The sequence below is a fragment of the Lethenteron reissneri genome, chromosome 29 (assembly GCF_015708825.2).
Source record: "Lethenteron reissneri isolate LAM-NWPU_2019-01 chromosome 29, ASM1570882v1, whole genome shotgun sequence".
Classification (NCBI taxonomy): domain Eukaryota; kingdom Metazoa; phylum Chordata; class Hyperoartia; order Petromyzontiformes; family Petromyzontidae; genus Lethenteron; species Lethenteron reissneri.
The window spans coordinates 3,851,043-3,869,752 of record NC_083807.1 but is presented as its reverse complement, the minus strand read 5'-3'; the positions used below and the strand labels follow the sequence as shown (position 1 = coordinate 3,869,752).

General features: G+C 44.3%; 1 protein-coding gene across 1 annotated transcript in view; it reads right to left on the bottom strand.

The window, feature by feature from the left end:
* Window positions 1-18,382, bottom strand: part of LOC133349170 (proton-coupled zinc antiporter SLC30A2-like) — a 31,911-nt gene extending 13,529 nt beyond the window's left edge. Inside the window, exons 1-5 of the mRNA XM_061562438.1 lie at window positions 18,020-18,382; window positions 7,162-7,415; window positions 3,683-3,829; window positions 2,414-2,567; window positions 322-532 (exon numbers count right to left, since the gene is read on the bottom strand). Of these exons, the coding sequence (XP_061418422.1) occupies window positions 322-532; window positions 2,414-2,567; window positions 3,683-3,829; window positions 7,162-7,415; window positions 18,020-18,090 (837 nt within the window). The 5' untranslated portion in view covers window positions 18,091-18,382. The remainder of the gene's footprint in view (window positions 1-321; window positions 533-2,413; window positions 2,568-3,682; window positions 3,830-7,161; window positions 7,416-18,019) is intronic.
* Window positions 18,383-18,710: the final 328 nt, after the last annotated feature.

Here is an 18,710-nt window from a genome sequence, read left to right as displayed (position 1 = left end):
TTAAAGTGACTATGTGCAAACATAAAATCCAAAAAAAGACAGCAAAATATTGCAGAAAAGCACCGTACACCAACACTGTGTACAAAAATCCCAGTGGGATGCAAGTCAAACAACAACAACCACAAGACAACTTAGATCAAGGCAATCAGTCTAACTCTGTACTACAACAAACAAACAAACATGGCCAAACCGAAAAACTTTTCAAAAACCACCAAAATAAAGCCATGAAAGCAATGAAACAGTGCACCTCCAGCCGCTGTCGTTGCGCCCACGTCAGCATTGCACTCGCGGAAAAGAAACCGCGTCCCTGCGTGGACGCACCTCTGCGTAGATGACGCACGCGGCGATGAGCACGCCGATGCTCTGCAGGAGGTCCCCGATGACGTGGATGAAGGCGGCTCGGACGCTGGGGTTCGCCTGCGGGCCCGGCATGGGGCCTTCCGCCATCGTCGTCGGCTTGGGCTCCGTGGCGTCGGCCGTCGCGCCCCCGTGACTGTGCAGGTGGTTCGCCTGGTAGAGCGTGAAGCTCATTCTGTGCAACACCACCGACACCACCACCACCACCATTCGGCAGAAGAAATGTAAAAAATGTAAATCAGTCATCGGCCAATGCGTTTTTCCTATGCAGTGGAGACTTGACTGCAGAGGTCGCAACCGGGTACCCGATACCCGTACCCTAGCCGATACCCGGCTACCCGTACCCGGCCGGGTACAGGTACGGGTAGCCGTTTGCGACCCTGGCGCGGCCGGGTACGGGTACGGGTAAGGAATCAAAACCCGTTTGCGACCTCTGCTTGACTGAGCCAACAATACTCTTTGGTTCTTTCGGTAAAGTCACGTGAGTATAAAATAAAATAAATCACGAGGTTTTGGGTGCAACAGTCTGCCTCAGCAGCAGACCATGCTTTCTCACCTGATGACGTACGCTTGTGTTGCGTCCAAAACGTCGTGATTTATTTTATTTTATACCTACGTGACTTTACCGAAAGAACCAAAGAGTATGGATGGATTGCTGCAGTCACGAAAGCTTCAAATCAAGATTAAGCCAACGATGATTGAGACTAGGTTCTCAAGAAAGCTGTCTCTGGTGTGGGCCAATCAGTTTCAAAGACGATGCATATATTGCAAGAGCATGTTTTTTTAGTTTGCATGTTCACCACAAGTATGTGTGTGGTTAATGCAGATAGGATTCCTTGCGAAAGATTTCAGTTTGGCGTTTTAACATCTTAACACCTGTTTCATTTCCAAAAATGGTAAAACCTATTCTTATACCAACGATGATATTTGGGGTCGAACGTTAACAGGCACTTACCGTGTGGTTTTGGTGTTTGTGAAACGTTTTTTGGGGGAAATTTGGGTCCGTACAGATTCATACGGATTGCTGCTGCGGTGAGAAATGGTTCACGCACTGAATTTAAAATCGACAGGTCACTGTATGGATCTACATGTTGTTTCACTGCCCTTCACCTCGCCTGTGAGTGCAGGTTGGTCAAGGGATGGGTCTAGGGCTGATTCCGATTCCCATTAGCAACCGAAGTTGACCCTTGCCGGAAACTGAACTCAGGAGAATCGGAGTCGTTGCACCGTGCGATGATCACTGAACTGCCACTCCACTGCAAATAATATCGTGCATGTTTTGGTTATTTAAACACATTATTTGTTGACAGCGCTGTTGACAGTGCTGCACAATTACAGATGACAAAAAGCTCCACGTATTCGTCAGTAACACTGCTCTTAAGAGGAAAACACATCATTGGCGACGCTTCAGGAAATGGCCCTTCTTCATAGCACTTTCAAAATATGGCCCTCCTATAAAGAAGGTCCAATTCCCAAAACATTGCCGACTACACAATGTCGTACGTTATTATACAGATCCACAATGCAACATTTCCTCAACGTTTGTTGAACTATTGGTGATATTAACTAAACACAGTTTTAACCAGTACGGTTTTTGCAGTGTCTGCGTAGATCACAATTCAACATCGCATTTGTAGGTCTTTAATTCCTTGCCGTGGTGTAAGGAATGAAAAGGGGGGTCCCTGTCCACATATTGGACATCTGTAAAAAAAGAGCTTCCTGTATAAATAAAGATTCTGATTCGTATTCAATTCCCACCCCACCCTCACTTCTTAGCCCAGAAGATGGGCACCCTCTGATCCATGGGTTTCAGTGCAGTTGTACCGCCTGCACAATCTATAGTCATGCCACTGGCTTGCAAATAGAAGGGGATCACCCATTGCTGCCGTATCCAGCTATTACATTGGTAGGCTGTCACACAACAGCAGCAGCAGAGGCCATGGATAGGGAAATCCACAGCGGTTTATTTATCAAAGTCAAGAAGGACCGTTTGTCAACCACAACTGGCAATCATGGGCGCCAATGGGGTCTGATCAAATCTCGCATTTTCACTTACATGACGTTTACAGCGATGGCACAGCCAGACGTGACGAGCATGGCTGTCCCCTCGATCTCAAAGTCTTTGTAGATGAGCCTCAGGGAGGCCAGGTAGACCAGGACTCCCGTCACCACCCAGATCGTCAGCACCGACAGCAGGGCTCCAAGGATCTCTGGCATTCCAAAGCACACAGGGGCGCACTCAGGGAATTGAACTCTGGACGTACAAAAGGGTTAACTTTTTTTTTAGGAAAACAAATGCGACACAAAATGAAACTGCTATGCTCATCTTTTATTTTGTGTTTTTGAGACAGATTGTCAATTAGAATTCTAGATTTGAAGCTTTCGTGACTGCAAAGATTCATACTCTTAGTTTTTTCGGTAAAGTCACGTAGGTAAAAAATGAAATTAATATTAATAAAAATGCTGATACAGCAAATCTGACTGTGACGGTCCCACCTGATGACGGAGACTTGTGTTGCCTCTGAAACGTCGTGATTTTCATTCTTTTATTTTTATTAATTTTAATTTCATTTTTTACCTACGTGACTTTACCAAAAAAACAAAGAGTATGTCAATTAGAACCCCAACGCAGAGCAGTACATAATTTAAGTTCACCTGCCGTGTGTAGAAACGTTTCTCTGCAGCAGGATTGGTAGAAAAGTACAGGGCCCCCAGTGTGGCTAGATCAGGCCACTAGAAGAGATCTCAAAAGTGGTTCTGTCACACCCACTTGCAAAGGGCGATTCTCTAACGCGCAAAATGACGCTGTAGTTCCAGAGATGATGTTTTGTTCATTTCATGATATTATATCAGTATCGAAGCCTGGACTAAATTGTGGGAAAATGTTTGTGTTTTTATATAGATGTATTAATCATAATAGAGGTGTTTTTGGGTTAGATCGCATATAAATGTGTCGTTAACCCGCCACCACCCGACACAGCCAATTGGTAAGGTTTGTCATGTAAATTACATCCAGCATCATCGGGTGTTTTTGCTAGAATTCGACGTAATAACCAGCGAAACGTCGTACTCAGATGGTAAATGTTGTTGATTTACTCTCCAACACACCGGTGGGCTGATGTAGTAACTAATTGCCACATTTTATTTAAGTGACAAACCTTACTGGTTGGCTTGTCGGGTGGCGGTGAGATAACAACACATTTATACAGACGCGATGTCACCCAAAAAAAGTACCTTTATTACGAATAATAATATTGGTCGCGAAAGCCTACGTGTCAAACGATACGTGTATTTGATAAACACAGGGAAAAAAAGCCTTCAGTACCAGCCCTGTACCATCCGAAGTTCATGGTCTTGGTGGGGGGGCGTGACGACACCCACAGGGAGAAGAGGCTGATGGAGAAGCTGGCAAAGTCGGCAAAGAGGTGTGCCGCGTCCGTCATGATGGCCAAGCTGTGCGCCAGGAAGCCTCCTGAAGCACATCACACGCCCGTCCTTGAGCCCAACGTTGGCTCATCAGTGACACGCAGGGTGGGAAATGCCAACAATTATTTTCTTGATTTTTTTTGCCCTTCTATCTGGCAACAAAACTGACACCTTTTTTACAAGGAGTCATGTTTGCATTGACCACAATACCTGCAGTCATAATGCAAACAAAAAACATAACTCTGATAATGTATGCACTGTCCTTAAAGTTGATTGGTCCACACCCGAGACAGCTTTCCTTAGAGCCTAGTCTCACATGGTTTTGGACTAGATGACGCCAAAACGCGCACTAAAAAAAAGGTGTCAGGTTTGTTGCCAGATAGAAGGGTAAAAATTTTTTCATATTTTGCTACTGGCAAAGGAGGTTCCAATGGTGTAAATTATTTTCTTGATTTTTTTTGCCATTACGGATTACAAATATTTATGATAACCAAGCGAGCGCAGCCATAGTGGCTCTCTACGTGAACAAATATTGTAAAATACAGGGTGCGTGCCGTAGTATGTTGGAAAGAGAATGCTGTATCTCTTTTTGGGGTGGGGAAATCAAACTGACGTGAAATATGCACAGAAAATGAAAATATTAGCAAGTGTCGATTTAAAGCTTTCGTGACTGCAGGGATTAATCTTCTTGGTTGGACAGCATCCGAATTTCGGACGCTGTCTTTCCAACAGCCCTGTTCTTCACCTGAGGATGGCTGCTTGCATTGTGGCCGAAACGTCGTGAAAATTTAATTTTACTATGTTTTATTTTCATTATTATATTATTTCCCTTCTACGTGACTTTACCGAAAGAACCAAGAAGATTAGCAAGTGTGTCGATGAAACAGACCTATGTGGGGAGTAAAAAGTCAACACGTTGTGACTTAATCTCGAATTTAAGCTTTCGTGACTGCAGAAATTACTATACTGATTGGTTATTTCGGTAAAGTCACTTATGTAGAAATCAAATATAATTTAAATAAATCAAAAATAAAATACAATGTTGTGACTTGTGCTTGTGCGCCACTGCCACCAACGCAGGATCACCAAATAATTTGAACCAAGTGATTTGTTAAATCTGTTAAATAATTCAAATAATCAATTAACTTCTTACGTAGCCGACAGCATGTGTGTTTCATAAGCATGTTAGATGGTGTCCTTTTTTCAGGGATTTGTTGAGCGAACTGCAGATGACGTACTTTTATTGAATCTTTATTCATACAGTACTGGCAATAGAGTAACGTATAAAAACATTACATCAAAATGTAAAATACAATTATAACTTTGTGGGAACCCAATAATGCAATAACGTCATAGTGTTACATTTTACATTGTATCGTCAAAAAATATATATATCGTGGCTAGCCTTCCTGTACACAACCAGTTTTGAATTAATTCAGAAAAATAGCCGTGGGCATTTCGATAGTTACACATCATGGTACGTTTTCACAATTTGCAACAAGATGTTCGATTACATTTCATAAGGGGGATTATTTAGCACTTTTCCTATCACCCATTTCCTCTGGATGTTACCGCAGGGCGCATTACTATGCTGTGCAAACCTACGCTTTCAAAGGCATCCACTATTTTGCACTATTGGGTGCGTCGTTTCTCAAACTCCAGTCCTGATAGCTTACCATATTGCAGATAGTTTTGATTATCAAATCGTTTACATTTACATGCAAATCCAGACACTACATGTTTCACACACCTGATCGTTTTTTTTATGTTGGAAAGCTGCACCGCAAGGAGTCTCGAGGACTGGCATTTGAGAAACACAGCGTTCGTCCATTCTTCTTGTGTTTCCATTTCAATTCATATAACTACCGTAATATGATGTACAGTAAGAGTTGCAGTTTAATGTCCACATTTTGCTTGAAGTGAAATGCATTTCAGCAGCTAAATCCCTCAATGTGCAAATCAAAACGATACGATGTATCCCACGCAAGGTCGTGTTATGGATCGCATTAAATTTAACACCCGAGTCAGACCAAAGCAGCATTTATGGAGCAGAATAAGTGTGTGTGTAAATTCTGAAGGACAGCATGGCTTGTGATCTAAAGCGAGTCTTATCCAACTCCAGTCTTTGCACCTCCCCTCGCCTCATTTATAAATCAATGCATACTCGCAATGTGTCATAGCCTCATGCTTATTCAATACGGAACTTTTCAGAATGTGATCGAGTGGCCTGAACGCTGACAAGTGTGTAGCAACGCACGAGGGGACGCACGCGTATAATTCCAGTGAGACAGAAATAGGAGCACGTGGATCAGAATAATGTAGAATGTTAAGAAGAGTGGGCTAGGCTTCCTCTCCCCTAGAAATGCCACATTCCCGATTGTTGCCACTGCGTGAGTAGGTGGGGGGAGGGGGGGCAGTGAGCCCAATCACCAGTGCCGGATTAAGCTAATGCGGGGCCTGTAGCATATGTTATAAAGGGGCCCTAAATAAAAAAAAAACACGTAAATATAAAAACACAATTTTTTTCTTGCATAGTAAAGTAATTGCATATTTCATTTGCTATGCAGCCAGATAATGCGACAAATCGCTCACCTTAAACACCCGGTCGTTCATAAAAGTTGAAGGCAGTATAGTACTATAGTAATAGAGCAAGTGCAGACTCACTGAACCGGAATTTATAGCTTGAAAGCATTTAGCGCGGGGCCCTTGAAAGTGCGGGGCCCGTAGCTACTTTTGCTGCTAGGATAATTAATCGGGCACTGCCAATCACCCCTCCCTCTCCCCTGTCGCGTGGGCTCCTGGCGTCGGGTTTCTCGTCTTCCCATCCGTCGCTCGCGCTCTGTACTCGGGCTCTTGTTTAAACTATATATATAGTGGACGAGAGAAGAACACGTCACGAGTAGGGCTGATGGCCAGTGGGCAAGAGTAATTATGCGGAGTGGCAACCAAAGGTAGGAAAAACACACCCAAGAAGACATTCACCACGGAAATGAAGCAATTGGTGCTTTGCTAGACCATGCAAGATGGTGATGGCTCGGGGAAGATAACAGGGGTAGACTTTGTGGCGGTGTGAGCTCTTTTTCACAGATGTCTACTGGACGTCTGTGGAAAAGAGCTTCATAGCTCATCGGATTCCTCCAGTCGAACTAAATATTCTGATGCTAAATATATTCTGAGTGGCAGGAGCATTCTTCACAAACAACATTTCTGGGTTCACCGAATAAGGATGAATTACGGCACATTCCAGACGATGTGGCAGACTTCACAGGCTGCGTTAACAAAAATGCCAGAACGTGCGATGAATATTTCCGCACGAGTCGTTTCAGCAGCGGGACGTGACGAGTGAGAGAGGCCTCGGCTCCACTCTAACGCTCTCACCGAAAATCTCCCCGGCCATGAACAGGAGGCAGATCACGGCGGCGATGCAGAGTTTCCTACGAGCGTGCCTGCGCTCTCCCTCCGAGCGATCCGTGTTGCGCGCGTGGCAGTAGTGGCGGCCCCCAAACTCGTCCTCATCACCGCCACCTGTGCGCAGCGTCTCCAGGTGCAGTCCCTCCAAGCCCGGGTCCGATGCAGCTCGCCCCGACGGTTTGCTCCTGAACGCGCCGTTGAGCCCGCTTATTGGTGCTGGGCTGCAGGAGACACCCGATGCGCGGTCGTCTTCACTCGAAAATAAATTAATAAACATTTATTATCAAAACAAAAAAAAAATGTAATCAGGTAAGGCCCATTGAGCAATGTGGCTCTTTTTTCAGAAGCGACCTCGCTGTCACAAATGATAGCTCAACCAAGCCGCTTATCATGGGGAAATGTATTTGCAGCCAAATTCTCAAAACGCATGTTTCTAAATGTGGAGGGAAAAACCCGGAGGACCCGGAGAAAAATCCACACGACCACGAGGAGAACATGCAAATTCCAAATATATAGGCGCCAGGGTCGGGATCGAACCCACGACCTTCTGCATACCAGGCAAGCGAGGTAGTTAACATCTCGCCACCGAGGCATTATGGATAATATTTGTCATGAAAGCCTATGTGCCAAACCGGCTGCGGATCGTAGCCCTGCAAATGATGAATTCGTCTTAATGACCTCCCGCTTGATTGTGACCTCAACAAAGGTGGCATCAATGACTGCAAATCGTGTTGACCACTAAGTGCCACTGCTTCAGTGCGCGGATCACGCTGGGCTTTTCAAACAACTTCCCTCGCTTCTCTGCGCTTGCCGGTTCGCCAACGGACGGACACGCGTGCACAGTGAATTATTGCCATTTCACATCGAGCATCAGCCCAGCTCAATCGGCCACCAGTTAAACGTTACCCGTGCCATGCAAATGTGAAGCTTGCGCAATGCAGCGATCGTCGTCAACACCGTCATTTTTCTCTTACGCCCTTTAAACCACGGCTGAATTTCAATGCGTGTTATGCTCCGCTTCTTGCTAATGACCAAATTAACAAGTGTAATTTATCCTTTCTTTGCATCATTTGAAAATATTGTTGGAATGTTTAAATTATTGACTTGCTTTCCTGTAAGGTTCCACATTTGCCGACTCCAGATTTTGGCTGGGAAACGTGTGAAAAAGAGCTTCATAGCTCATCAGGTTGTTCCGGCTAAAATTAAACATTTGTCTATCTAACGAAGTGACATCAATTATTGAAATGTTTACAGGTAATGAAGTGCCATGGCCAGTGCACGATAGTGCTGGGCTTTTCAGACAACTTTCCTGGTCTATACTCCATGTCCACAATTCCGAGTTCAGCAATCAATGCGTGTGCAAGTAAATCATTGCCATTTCACATTAATCTTCAGACAAGTGAAAACCAGCAGACAGCTAAATACGCCCTATGTTTTGTAAATATGAATTGCTTACCCTGCGTCATCAATCAATACGTGTCCAGTACATTATTGCCATTACTGAAATCTGAAACTTCGTATCGGCTTTGTGTGATTTTATTTCTACAAAATATGTTTAAAAAACACAATCAACGATGTGTCATCAATCACATTTGTGCTGTTCAGGAAGCACCACATTTTATCTTCAAATTAAAACATCCAAAAATGTGCTGGATTTATAATTTATTTTCAAATAGACATTATATATTGTATTTATATGTGACCAGTTACTGGAATGACCTTAATTATCATTAGCTTATGTTTCATACGGTATTTTTTATCCATACGTGTGCATATAATGTAAATGTTAAACACATTGCCATGTCCGTAGGCAAACAACAATAACTACAAAGGTAAAATTATCACCTTTACATTTGTATGGACAATGCATTTAAAGAGAGGAGATGGAGCTGATTAAGGTTGTTTAATCTTATTGTGCTGCATTAAACATCATGGTTTTGGCCATTCCAGCAATCCACACACCACACCGTTAGCAATTGAATCTTATATTTCACCCTCACGATGCCATGATTCCACAAAAGGTGATGCTATCTCCGTGCACAATTTAACTTTAGATTTGCAGAGTTGTGCGTTGAAGTGGCACATGTACAGACCCGCTCATAAATTATATCGACAGTGGCAACTTAAAGCGAGTGGTTGCATTTAATGGTGCTGCAAATAGGTAACTTGCAATTTGAAGATATCATCTGCGTGCAGCCTATATATATTCTATACGGATCTATATCTATGGGGGAGCAGTGATGCAGTGGTTAGCGCACTGTGCTACGAATCTGGAAACTCTAACTAGATATCGGGCACACTGCTAACGTCAGTCCTTCACGTCACCCGCAGTGACCAGGTGGTGAAGTATAGTCAAACACCTCGCATGATCGACAAGGCGCAGGAAAAATCCTTTATTCAGCAGTGGCTTCACAAGGGCTGTGGATTTATAGGATCCTATACCCGTGACATCATCTCACCCTCTCCCACCGGGCAAGCAACACGCCCTCCAAATTGCCGCTCATCTATTCCAGATATATTGAACGAGTGGTGTAGCAGCCAATACGGTGGTGATGGTGTTGTCATTGTTGTTGTAAAAAATCGCTGCGCAAACATAAATAATGAGCATGAACCCATATCCAATTCATGGTTCGCAAAAAAAAAACATTCACTTATAGACATAGACTGCATTGCCGGGTGCTGCTGTGGTGCAGTGGTCAGCGCCCTACGCTACGAACCCAGCGAGACCTCAGTTGGATTACCGCCCACGGCTAAACTCATATTTGAACCAGTCCTGGCCTCCGCCCCCACTTCACCACCAAGCACCGACCAGCGTGGCGAGTTTGGGTCAAATAATGTCCATGACCGAAACATCGTAGGGAGACCTTCATCCAGCAGTGGCTTGACAAAGGGCTGTAAATGATGTGTTTCATATACATATTATTTATATGTTACTGTGTTCACCCGGGGTCTAGCAAGTTAATGTTAAATATGCAAAGCTATAAACACTTAAACGCCCGGGAGCTGTCTAAGGTACCCTGCATATTTAGATGAAAGAGTTGAATAAGAGGCTGCAGAAGATGGATCGGTGTACAGCGAGTATAACAGATGTTATACAGGCATTCGTTAATCCACTGCTGGATGAAACCTTCCCCATGGGGTTTGGTTGAACATACTTCAACCACTCTGGCCAGTACGAGTTGGTGAAGGAGGAGGATGGGGGAGGGGTCACCCAAAACCGCTTCCGATGCTACTCGCCACTGATGTTAGCTGTGGCCAGGAATCGAACTCTCGCTCGTGGGGTCTATTTCACAGCGCAATTAGCGCAGTGCAATAGCCCTCGCCAATGGCACGCGCAGTATTTGTTCTACAAGACCGTCTATGGTTCTTTCGGGTAAAGCCCTGTAGGTAGAAATAATAATAGATAACGACGTTTCGGACGCTTGTGTTGCGACCGAAACGTCGTGATCTATTATTTTGTCTACCTACGTGACTTTACCAAAAGAACCAAAGAGCATGGATTCCTGCAGTCACGAAAGCTTCAAATCAAGATTCGGACTGTCTAGGATTTCGATTTAAAGCTTTCGTGACTGCAGGGATTCATATTCTTGGTTCTTTCGGTAAAGTCACGTAGAAGAGAAATAATAAAATACTAATAATATAACATAATAAAATACAATTCTCACGACGTTTCGGCCACAATGCAAGCAGCCGTCCTCAGGTAAAGAACAGGTCTGTCGGAAAGACAGCGTCTGAATGAACACCACCAAGCTTGGCAGTGTAGACCTGTTCTTCACCTGAGGGCGGCTGCTTGCGTTGTGGCCGAAACGTCGTGAGAATTGTATTTTATTATGTTATATTATTATTTTATTACTTCCCTTCTACGTGACTTTACCGAAAGAACCAAGAAGATGTCTAGGATTTGCTTGCTTAGACAAATGCTGCTGGATAATATTGGTCCGGAAAGCCCGTATGCTGATTTTTTTTTTATTCCGGATATCAGAACGGAGGTCTATTTATCGTAAAACAAGATAATTAATTTACGACTTTATAAATAACGAACCCGTGTGCTGTGTATAAATAGCGTGAGCATTAAAAAAACATTAATTCATTGGCAATTAAACAATGTCTAATTGTTTCTACCACAACTAACGCAATGTTTAAGAAACTTACTCACCAGTAAGTGCTGTCTATAGCATATAGTGTATTATTTATTACATTTGTAATAAAAGGGACTCAGACACTTCTTGCTGACTCCGTGTCCTTTATTTGGGGTTCGCGTTCTCCTTCCCACACGGCACTCCTCCTGAGACTCTCTCCCTGGCAGCCCCACATCTGCCTTCGCTCCCGTAGCCTTCCACGCTCCTGCAGCTCCGCTGCAGGCTCTTGGTACAGCCCTCTGGCTGCTCCCCCAGCAGCTCCATCTCTGCTCCCTGTTCCTCCGTGCGTGGCGATCTCGCCACCTCCCAATGTCAGCCCTTCGTGGCCTCTATGGCTATCTCGCCATTTCCTACCTCAGCCCTTCGTGGCCTCTGTGGCTATCTCGCCATTTCCTACCTCAGCCCTTCGTGGCCTCTGTGGCTATCTCGCCACTTCCTACCTCAATCCTCCACTCTCTCTTCCACCCCGCTGGCTGGCGCCGTCATGAGCCCCTCAGCCACCAGGCTGAGGCACGGCGACCACCCAACGTGTTCACCACCCTTCACTCCCCCGACTGCCCCAGATAGCTTCCTGTCTCCCCGCTATAACTTCTCCCCCACGTCACCCTGACTCCTCCCTCTCGGATCGTCATATCCGCCCCGCCCATTTACGCCCGCATTACACATTGAATATAGCGATATCGTATACAGTGTATATTTTAAATAAAAAACGAATGTCTTTCGAACCGCGTTTTGCATTTAGTTTGTTGTCCTTCCCCAGCACCTCCGATTACCACAGTTGGCTACGTACGGTGCGAAAGAAGTTAAACATACGTACATACATACGTGCAAAAAGGCCAATAAAAAAACGAATCGGCCAGACATCCTTATTCGAGACCATGCTGCAGAGGAATTTCGACTCCAAGTTCCCAGCCAAGTCCAGGCTCAAGACCTTTTTCTTATCTTCAGTCTATGACTGACTGCCTCTTCTCTAGAATATATACTTACTTACTCTATATATTACTCTATATATTACTCTATATATTACGTCACACTGTTTCTATACGGCGTCTTGAAACGCGGTTGTATTTAAACGCTGTATAACATCCAAGCTATTGATTATATTGTAAATAACGTTGAGAACGTTAAGCCTTGGCTGGATAAATACAATGTAACGTAATGTGCAGCCCTTCATCAATCGACTGCAAGATAAAGAGGCCTCGCTCACGCCTTTGGTTCATACTCATCGTTACTATTATTACTACTACTGTACTATTTCTTTTTTAATGTGTTTTTTGCGCTGTCTCGATTGAGCCCAACATGTTCAAAGAAATGTGTTGAGACAAATGTAAAACAAATATCATAGCAGGTGAAAAATAAAATAAAATAAATGCAAACAACTAAATTAAATCACGACGTTTCGGATAATGCCATTAGTTGACTTTACCGAAAAAAACAAAGAGTATGAATCCTTGCAGTCACGAAAGCTTCAAATCTAGAAATATCACAGCGCTATGCCATCGCGGATTCAACTGCCGCGCTGTTGATTCCCGCTCGCTGTGCGTATGCACGCTGGACTTCTTTCGCACCGTACGTAGCCAAATGTGATTCTCGGAGGTGCGGAACCCTGATGAAGAATGACAATAGCCCTGGTGGACAATCGCCATGTGGATTGTGTACGGCGCGCGCAATCGTACACCGACAGACCTAAAGAGAAACACGTGTCGCGTTAGAGAAGGTTGCGAACGATTAATCGCATTGTTCAACCCGTTAAGACAAATTAAGCGAGTTGGGGGGGGGGGGCTTGGGTAGGACACGGTCACGGCTAGAAGCGAGGATGGCCGATGGTTCAAGAATGATGACAGAAAGACAGCCAAGGAGCGGAAGCTCGTCCGTCCGGGGAGATGGAATCATGAAATCGGCTCGTGTACACGTGTTCGGTGGATTACACTGGTCAACACACTTTTTCTGGCATAAGGTATTCCAACGATTTTAATGTAATTTTGGGGTGCTGATTCCAAATCTGGCGTCAGTTTTTGTCTATCGCATCAGGTTTTTGAGATATCAAATATTGAATTTTCAATAAAAAAGTGCAGAAGAAAAATATTAAATAAATGTGGATATCTACATAAAATGATATTATAAACACACTATCCTAAAAATACAGCACCATATTTTAACACTAAAGCAGTCACTGACTCGCAACAACTTGCAATCATAAGTAACAGAGTTAATTTCGGGTAAAATCAATGAAAATGGGGTATGCCGATAGCATAAAAATGATGTGATAGAGCAAATCTGAGATCAGATTTGGAATCGGGCACCCTGAAATTAGTCTAAAACAGCTGCAAAAGTCCAGGCCAGAAAAAATGTTTTTTTTTGTTGACCAGTGTTATTACTACATCGCAGGATCGGCGGCTTGAGGAGGCCCTTCATCCAGCAGTAAATAAGACCATGGCTGGCAATGACGACGAGGGCGTCTAATGCAATCGAATCTCAGGGCGTTCCATGCAGCGTGCAGGCAACAGTCGTCGTTGCGCGAACTGTTTCGCATTTAAGAGGAAGACAGCCGAAGGCAGAGGAGAAGTGGGAGATCTCGCGCCCAGAAGGGACAGAAGCAGCACAGATTGCTGGGCAGACGGTTCCGGATCACAGGAAGAGCAGAGGAGAAGGTGGCTGTGTTCTCGAAGCGCGCGTTTATTAAATAATGCGATTAGAACATGCCCAGGGTGCGACTGTGGTCACCCAGAATAGAACATGGAACATATAACGCCTCAAATGCCCGATTGCATCTGTTGCTATTCCCCTTATTTTTCTTCCTGATGACGAACGCTTGTTTTGCGATCGAAACGTCGTGGTTTTTTTGTAATTTTTTGTTATTTTCTTTGAACCTATCTACGTGACTTTACCGAAAGACCCAAAGAATATGAATTCCTGCAGCCACGAAAGCTTTAAGTCAAGATATAGCTGTTGCTCTTCATCAACATCAGTCATACGAAGAAGACGATTACATACTGTAGTAGACAATGCCAGCGTAGTATAGACTGTAGACTTTAACGCCCTTGCATCATCGATAAGCGAAGCACTCTGCGTTGTTATTTATGATACAAAATTACATGTACGGCCTCCTTTTGTCAATTAAATGTTAACCGAGTGCCTTCCACGGGGGAGGGGGGGGGGTTATTTGACCATACTTCACCACGCTGGTCAGTGCGATGGTTGGTGAACGCGAACAAAACACAAAAAAAAAACACATCTTATATTTTTTGCGGAGAGGCAAACGGTAAGCACAACATCTATTTGTGGATACGTTTTGTTACGTGGTGGGTGGGAATGTGAGCTTGATATCCGATCGGGCAGTAGCGGCAGTGGAGTGTCAATGTAGTCCGAAGAGACGCCCATCGCTGCAGGCACTGATGAGAGGATGCGGTTAAGCGGTGCGTGACATCGGAAATGCCCACTCCGTGCACCAGCGTGTAATTGAATTAGACAATACGAAGCAGCGATGGTTGTGCGTGCGGGCGAAAAAAAAACATCATTGCCGCCCACGCCACCAGCGCTTTTGGACGTTTCGACTCTTACCACATTTTCCAACCGCACGCTACGATATGAATGTACAAACGGGTATTTGTTATAGTAACCAAAAAAAGGTATATAACATTGTGACGCTGCGTTGGTAGTTGTGCACAAGCACAAAAAAATCTAACTCGAGGGATTTGTCTCCAACACTGCCCTGAAATGTAAAACAAATGTTTAATGGGCGACGCTTCGGAAAACGGCCCTTCTTCATAGCACGGATTTCTCCCTCTCTCTGCCCTTCTTCATAGCACGGATTTCTCCCTCTCTCTCTCTCTGCTCTAAAGCGTCATGGCCCTTCTTCGTAGCAATCTCTCTGCTGTGAAAAAAGAACAGTCGCCTATAATGTTCCCTTTTAAGACATTGTTATTGACGAATGAGTTTGAGTGTTTTTGTTACAGACGACATTACACACGTAATCAAATGGAAACTAAATACATGCAAATCTCTTGGTGTACGAATGTGGTCACCCATAACAGAACACGGGGCATCATACCTGTCAACCCCTTATCAGCGCCTGCCTTAGTACAGACCAATTCAGACCTTATTGGTCACCGCGTGCCCCTTAGAAATCTCAATGTTCATCCTACAAAGTCCCATCGCAATAGAGGAACACAAACAAATAGACAAAAAATTGCCCGTATTGAAACGGCTGTACGCCGAAAGGGCCTGAAAACTCAATTTGCGTGTACAAGAATACGGGTAAACCGTATGGGTTGCCACGGTATGGAACATAGCATGAGCGACTCGATGCCCGATTCACAAATACGACGGAGGCATCATCAGAGCGACGCAGTCCGCTACTCCTGACGCAATGACGTGGTTCACCCACTGCAATGGAACAACATCGTTGTTGGTCTACATCAACATCAGCGAGCCCCATTGCTGTTGTCACGAAAAATTAAACGCAGTTTGCGTTATTCGTGTTATAATGCAACTAAAATAAATTACAGTTGAACATCGTTAATGATGGTTTGCATGCTAATGACGAGATTCCAGATGAAATGCAATGTCCGTGATATACTCTGAAGTCTGAAGTAATGTATATAGATACATATACACCCCGCACCTTAAGAGCACCTACCGTTATCATCACATCCAACAACCGCATTTGCGCTGGGTGTAACTTAAGCGACTAGCAAGCGATGTGGATGTCTTGCTATTCGACAATTGCGATTGTCAATATCATTGTGTTACATTTAACTGCTTGTGACATGCTTATAGAAATGACACTTGTATAAGTATGTTTTGCAGCATAGTGAAATATGGTCAAAATTATTCCCTACAATGTCATATAACACCCAAATACGCGGGGCCTTCCTTATCAGCTGTTAAGCAACAAAAGGGTTGTCCACGTGCATGTAGAGCTTCAGCATGTTTTATTATATTTTTAAATAGCGGACAATGTAATGCCTTCTTTATGTGGTGGGTTTATACATATATACACACACTATGATGCCAACCATCGGGACATCTGAAGGGTTGAACGTTAATTGAATTTTATCATTTGTTCATGAACTCTTGAATATTTAAACAGGGTTTTATCTGCAAGCAATGCGTATGCCTATCTGCATGAATATTACTGTTATTCAAGACACTTCTTCTTGTACTATATGTCGTATAGAATAGCGGATTTTTAATCGCATTTGTTTAAACACGAAATAATATCCTTCAATATCGAATTGCGTGCGACATCCGTCCTACCAGCCTCGACACGAACGAATGCGGGTGTAAGGCTTCTAATATTTCCGATAATTTCGCGTGTTTGGTGGTGGTGGAGGTGGTGTTTGCCATTGCCAGAAATTACTTTAAAGATAATCAAACACACGCGCGTTTATATGGCAAGGGTAATCGAAACGTGTTGAAATGTAAGACCGTACGATTCATCTGACGTATGATTGTGAATTGTGACGAGATGATATTTCAGTCGACTGTACACTATCTAAATAGTGTATACAATATAAATTCCAGTCGTTGTGTATATTTACGAAACACACATCAAAACAAACTGAGTGCATATACTCTGCTGAATGAAAGCCTCCGCATGCCGTGTCGGTCATGGGGCTCTATGACCATACTTCACCACGCAGGTGAGTGCTGGTTAGTTGGAGGGGTGGGAGTCCCCAGGACATCACGCGCCACTGATGTTAGCCGTGACCGGCAAGCGAACTCGGGTCGCCGGGCTCATAGCGCAGGGCGCGAACCACGTGACCACCTCTCAATATCCCCATTATGTCCGTAACATTATTTTTATTTCAATAAAACGTTTACTACCGAATGTTCTAATTAACATCATCTCTTTTAAATCATATAAATCTGACGAAATTATTTATACATTTTTATAACAATAAAATCTCAACATTTGACATCACTCACACGTTACACGCTATCAGAATCGCTCCTCGGCACCAAACACAATTCAAAGTGAACCACATACGTCTTGCGCAGCGGTTCGGACACTGCACGACGAACCCCACTGCCTGAGTTCGATTCCCAACCGTGGCTACCACGAGCGGCGCGTTCCACCTGAAGCCAGCTTTGCGTACCCACTTCCCCAAGCACTTCACAAACCCGCACACTGACCGACGTGGTAGGCGAAGTGTGGTCAAACATCCCACACGACGTGCTGATGGCCTCCATCCAGCAGTAGATTAACACAAGTTCTAGATTTGAAGCTTTCGTGACTGCAAGGATTCATATTCTTAGGTTTTTTCGGTAAAGTCACGTAGGTAAAAAATTAAAATTCATAAAAGTAAAGTAAAAATCACGACGTTTCGGAGGCAACACAAGCTTCCGTCTTTAGGTGGAACGTGCTGTGACGGTTCCAAATAAAAACCACGACGTTTCGGAGGCAACACAAGCTTCCGTCTTTAGGTGGAACGTGCTGTGACGGTTCCAAATAAAAACCACGACGTTTCGGAGGCAACACAAGCTTCCGTCTTCAGGTGGAACGTGCTGTGACGGTTCCACCTGAAGACGGAAGCTTGTGTTGCCTCCGAAACGTCGTGATTTTTATTTTATTTTTATTTAACTTTTATTAATTTATATTTTTTACCTACGTGACTTTACCGAAAAAAACCTAAGAATATTAACAGAAGTGTTTTTTACAAAAACAATAAAATAAACCCTACCTTATGAAGCCCGCGGAATAAAACGCTTTCTTCTTGCTTTCTTCCAGGAGCTGAATATTTTCTGCATCCATGGTGGCGATGTGCCACGCAGTGCCCCGAACGCCGGTGTACACACGCGCACAAACGCGCACGCACAAAGAACGCACGCACGCACAACCGCAGCGGGGATTTATGAATCCGCGCTCCTAAAGCAAGCTGGCACGAAACGACCACGGATTTACGCCGCAGTCAACAGATGGAATTAATATATATTTAAAAACCACTGCCCTTTAAGCGTGCACTTAAAACGTAGATGCCCGATGAATTTAGGATATAGGCATTCCCCTATTTTTCTTCCCCCCGCATCGCACAGCCTATGCAATCTGACCGCCAGGACGCAAAGGCGGTTCGTAAATTTGTCAGTGTGTGAAGAGCACAAGATGGGACCGGGGGAGGAGGGGGTGATGTAAGGAGCAGGAGGAGCAAGAGGATTGGGAGGTGTGATCATTGGGCAATGATTGCACCTACGGGACCTTCCAATCCACTGGGGTATACGCATGTGTGTGTGTGTTATTCTGCACTCGCATTGCTGGCGTGCTTTGCTGCATTCTAAAGGTCTGACCGAATTCAGTTCACAGCGAAGCTCCCGGGCACGTAGAAGCGAAACGTCGGATATCATGCCGAACAACGCACGGTACAACCCGAAAATACA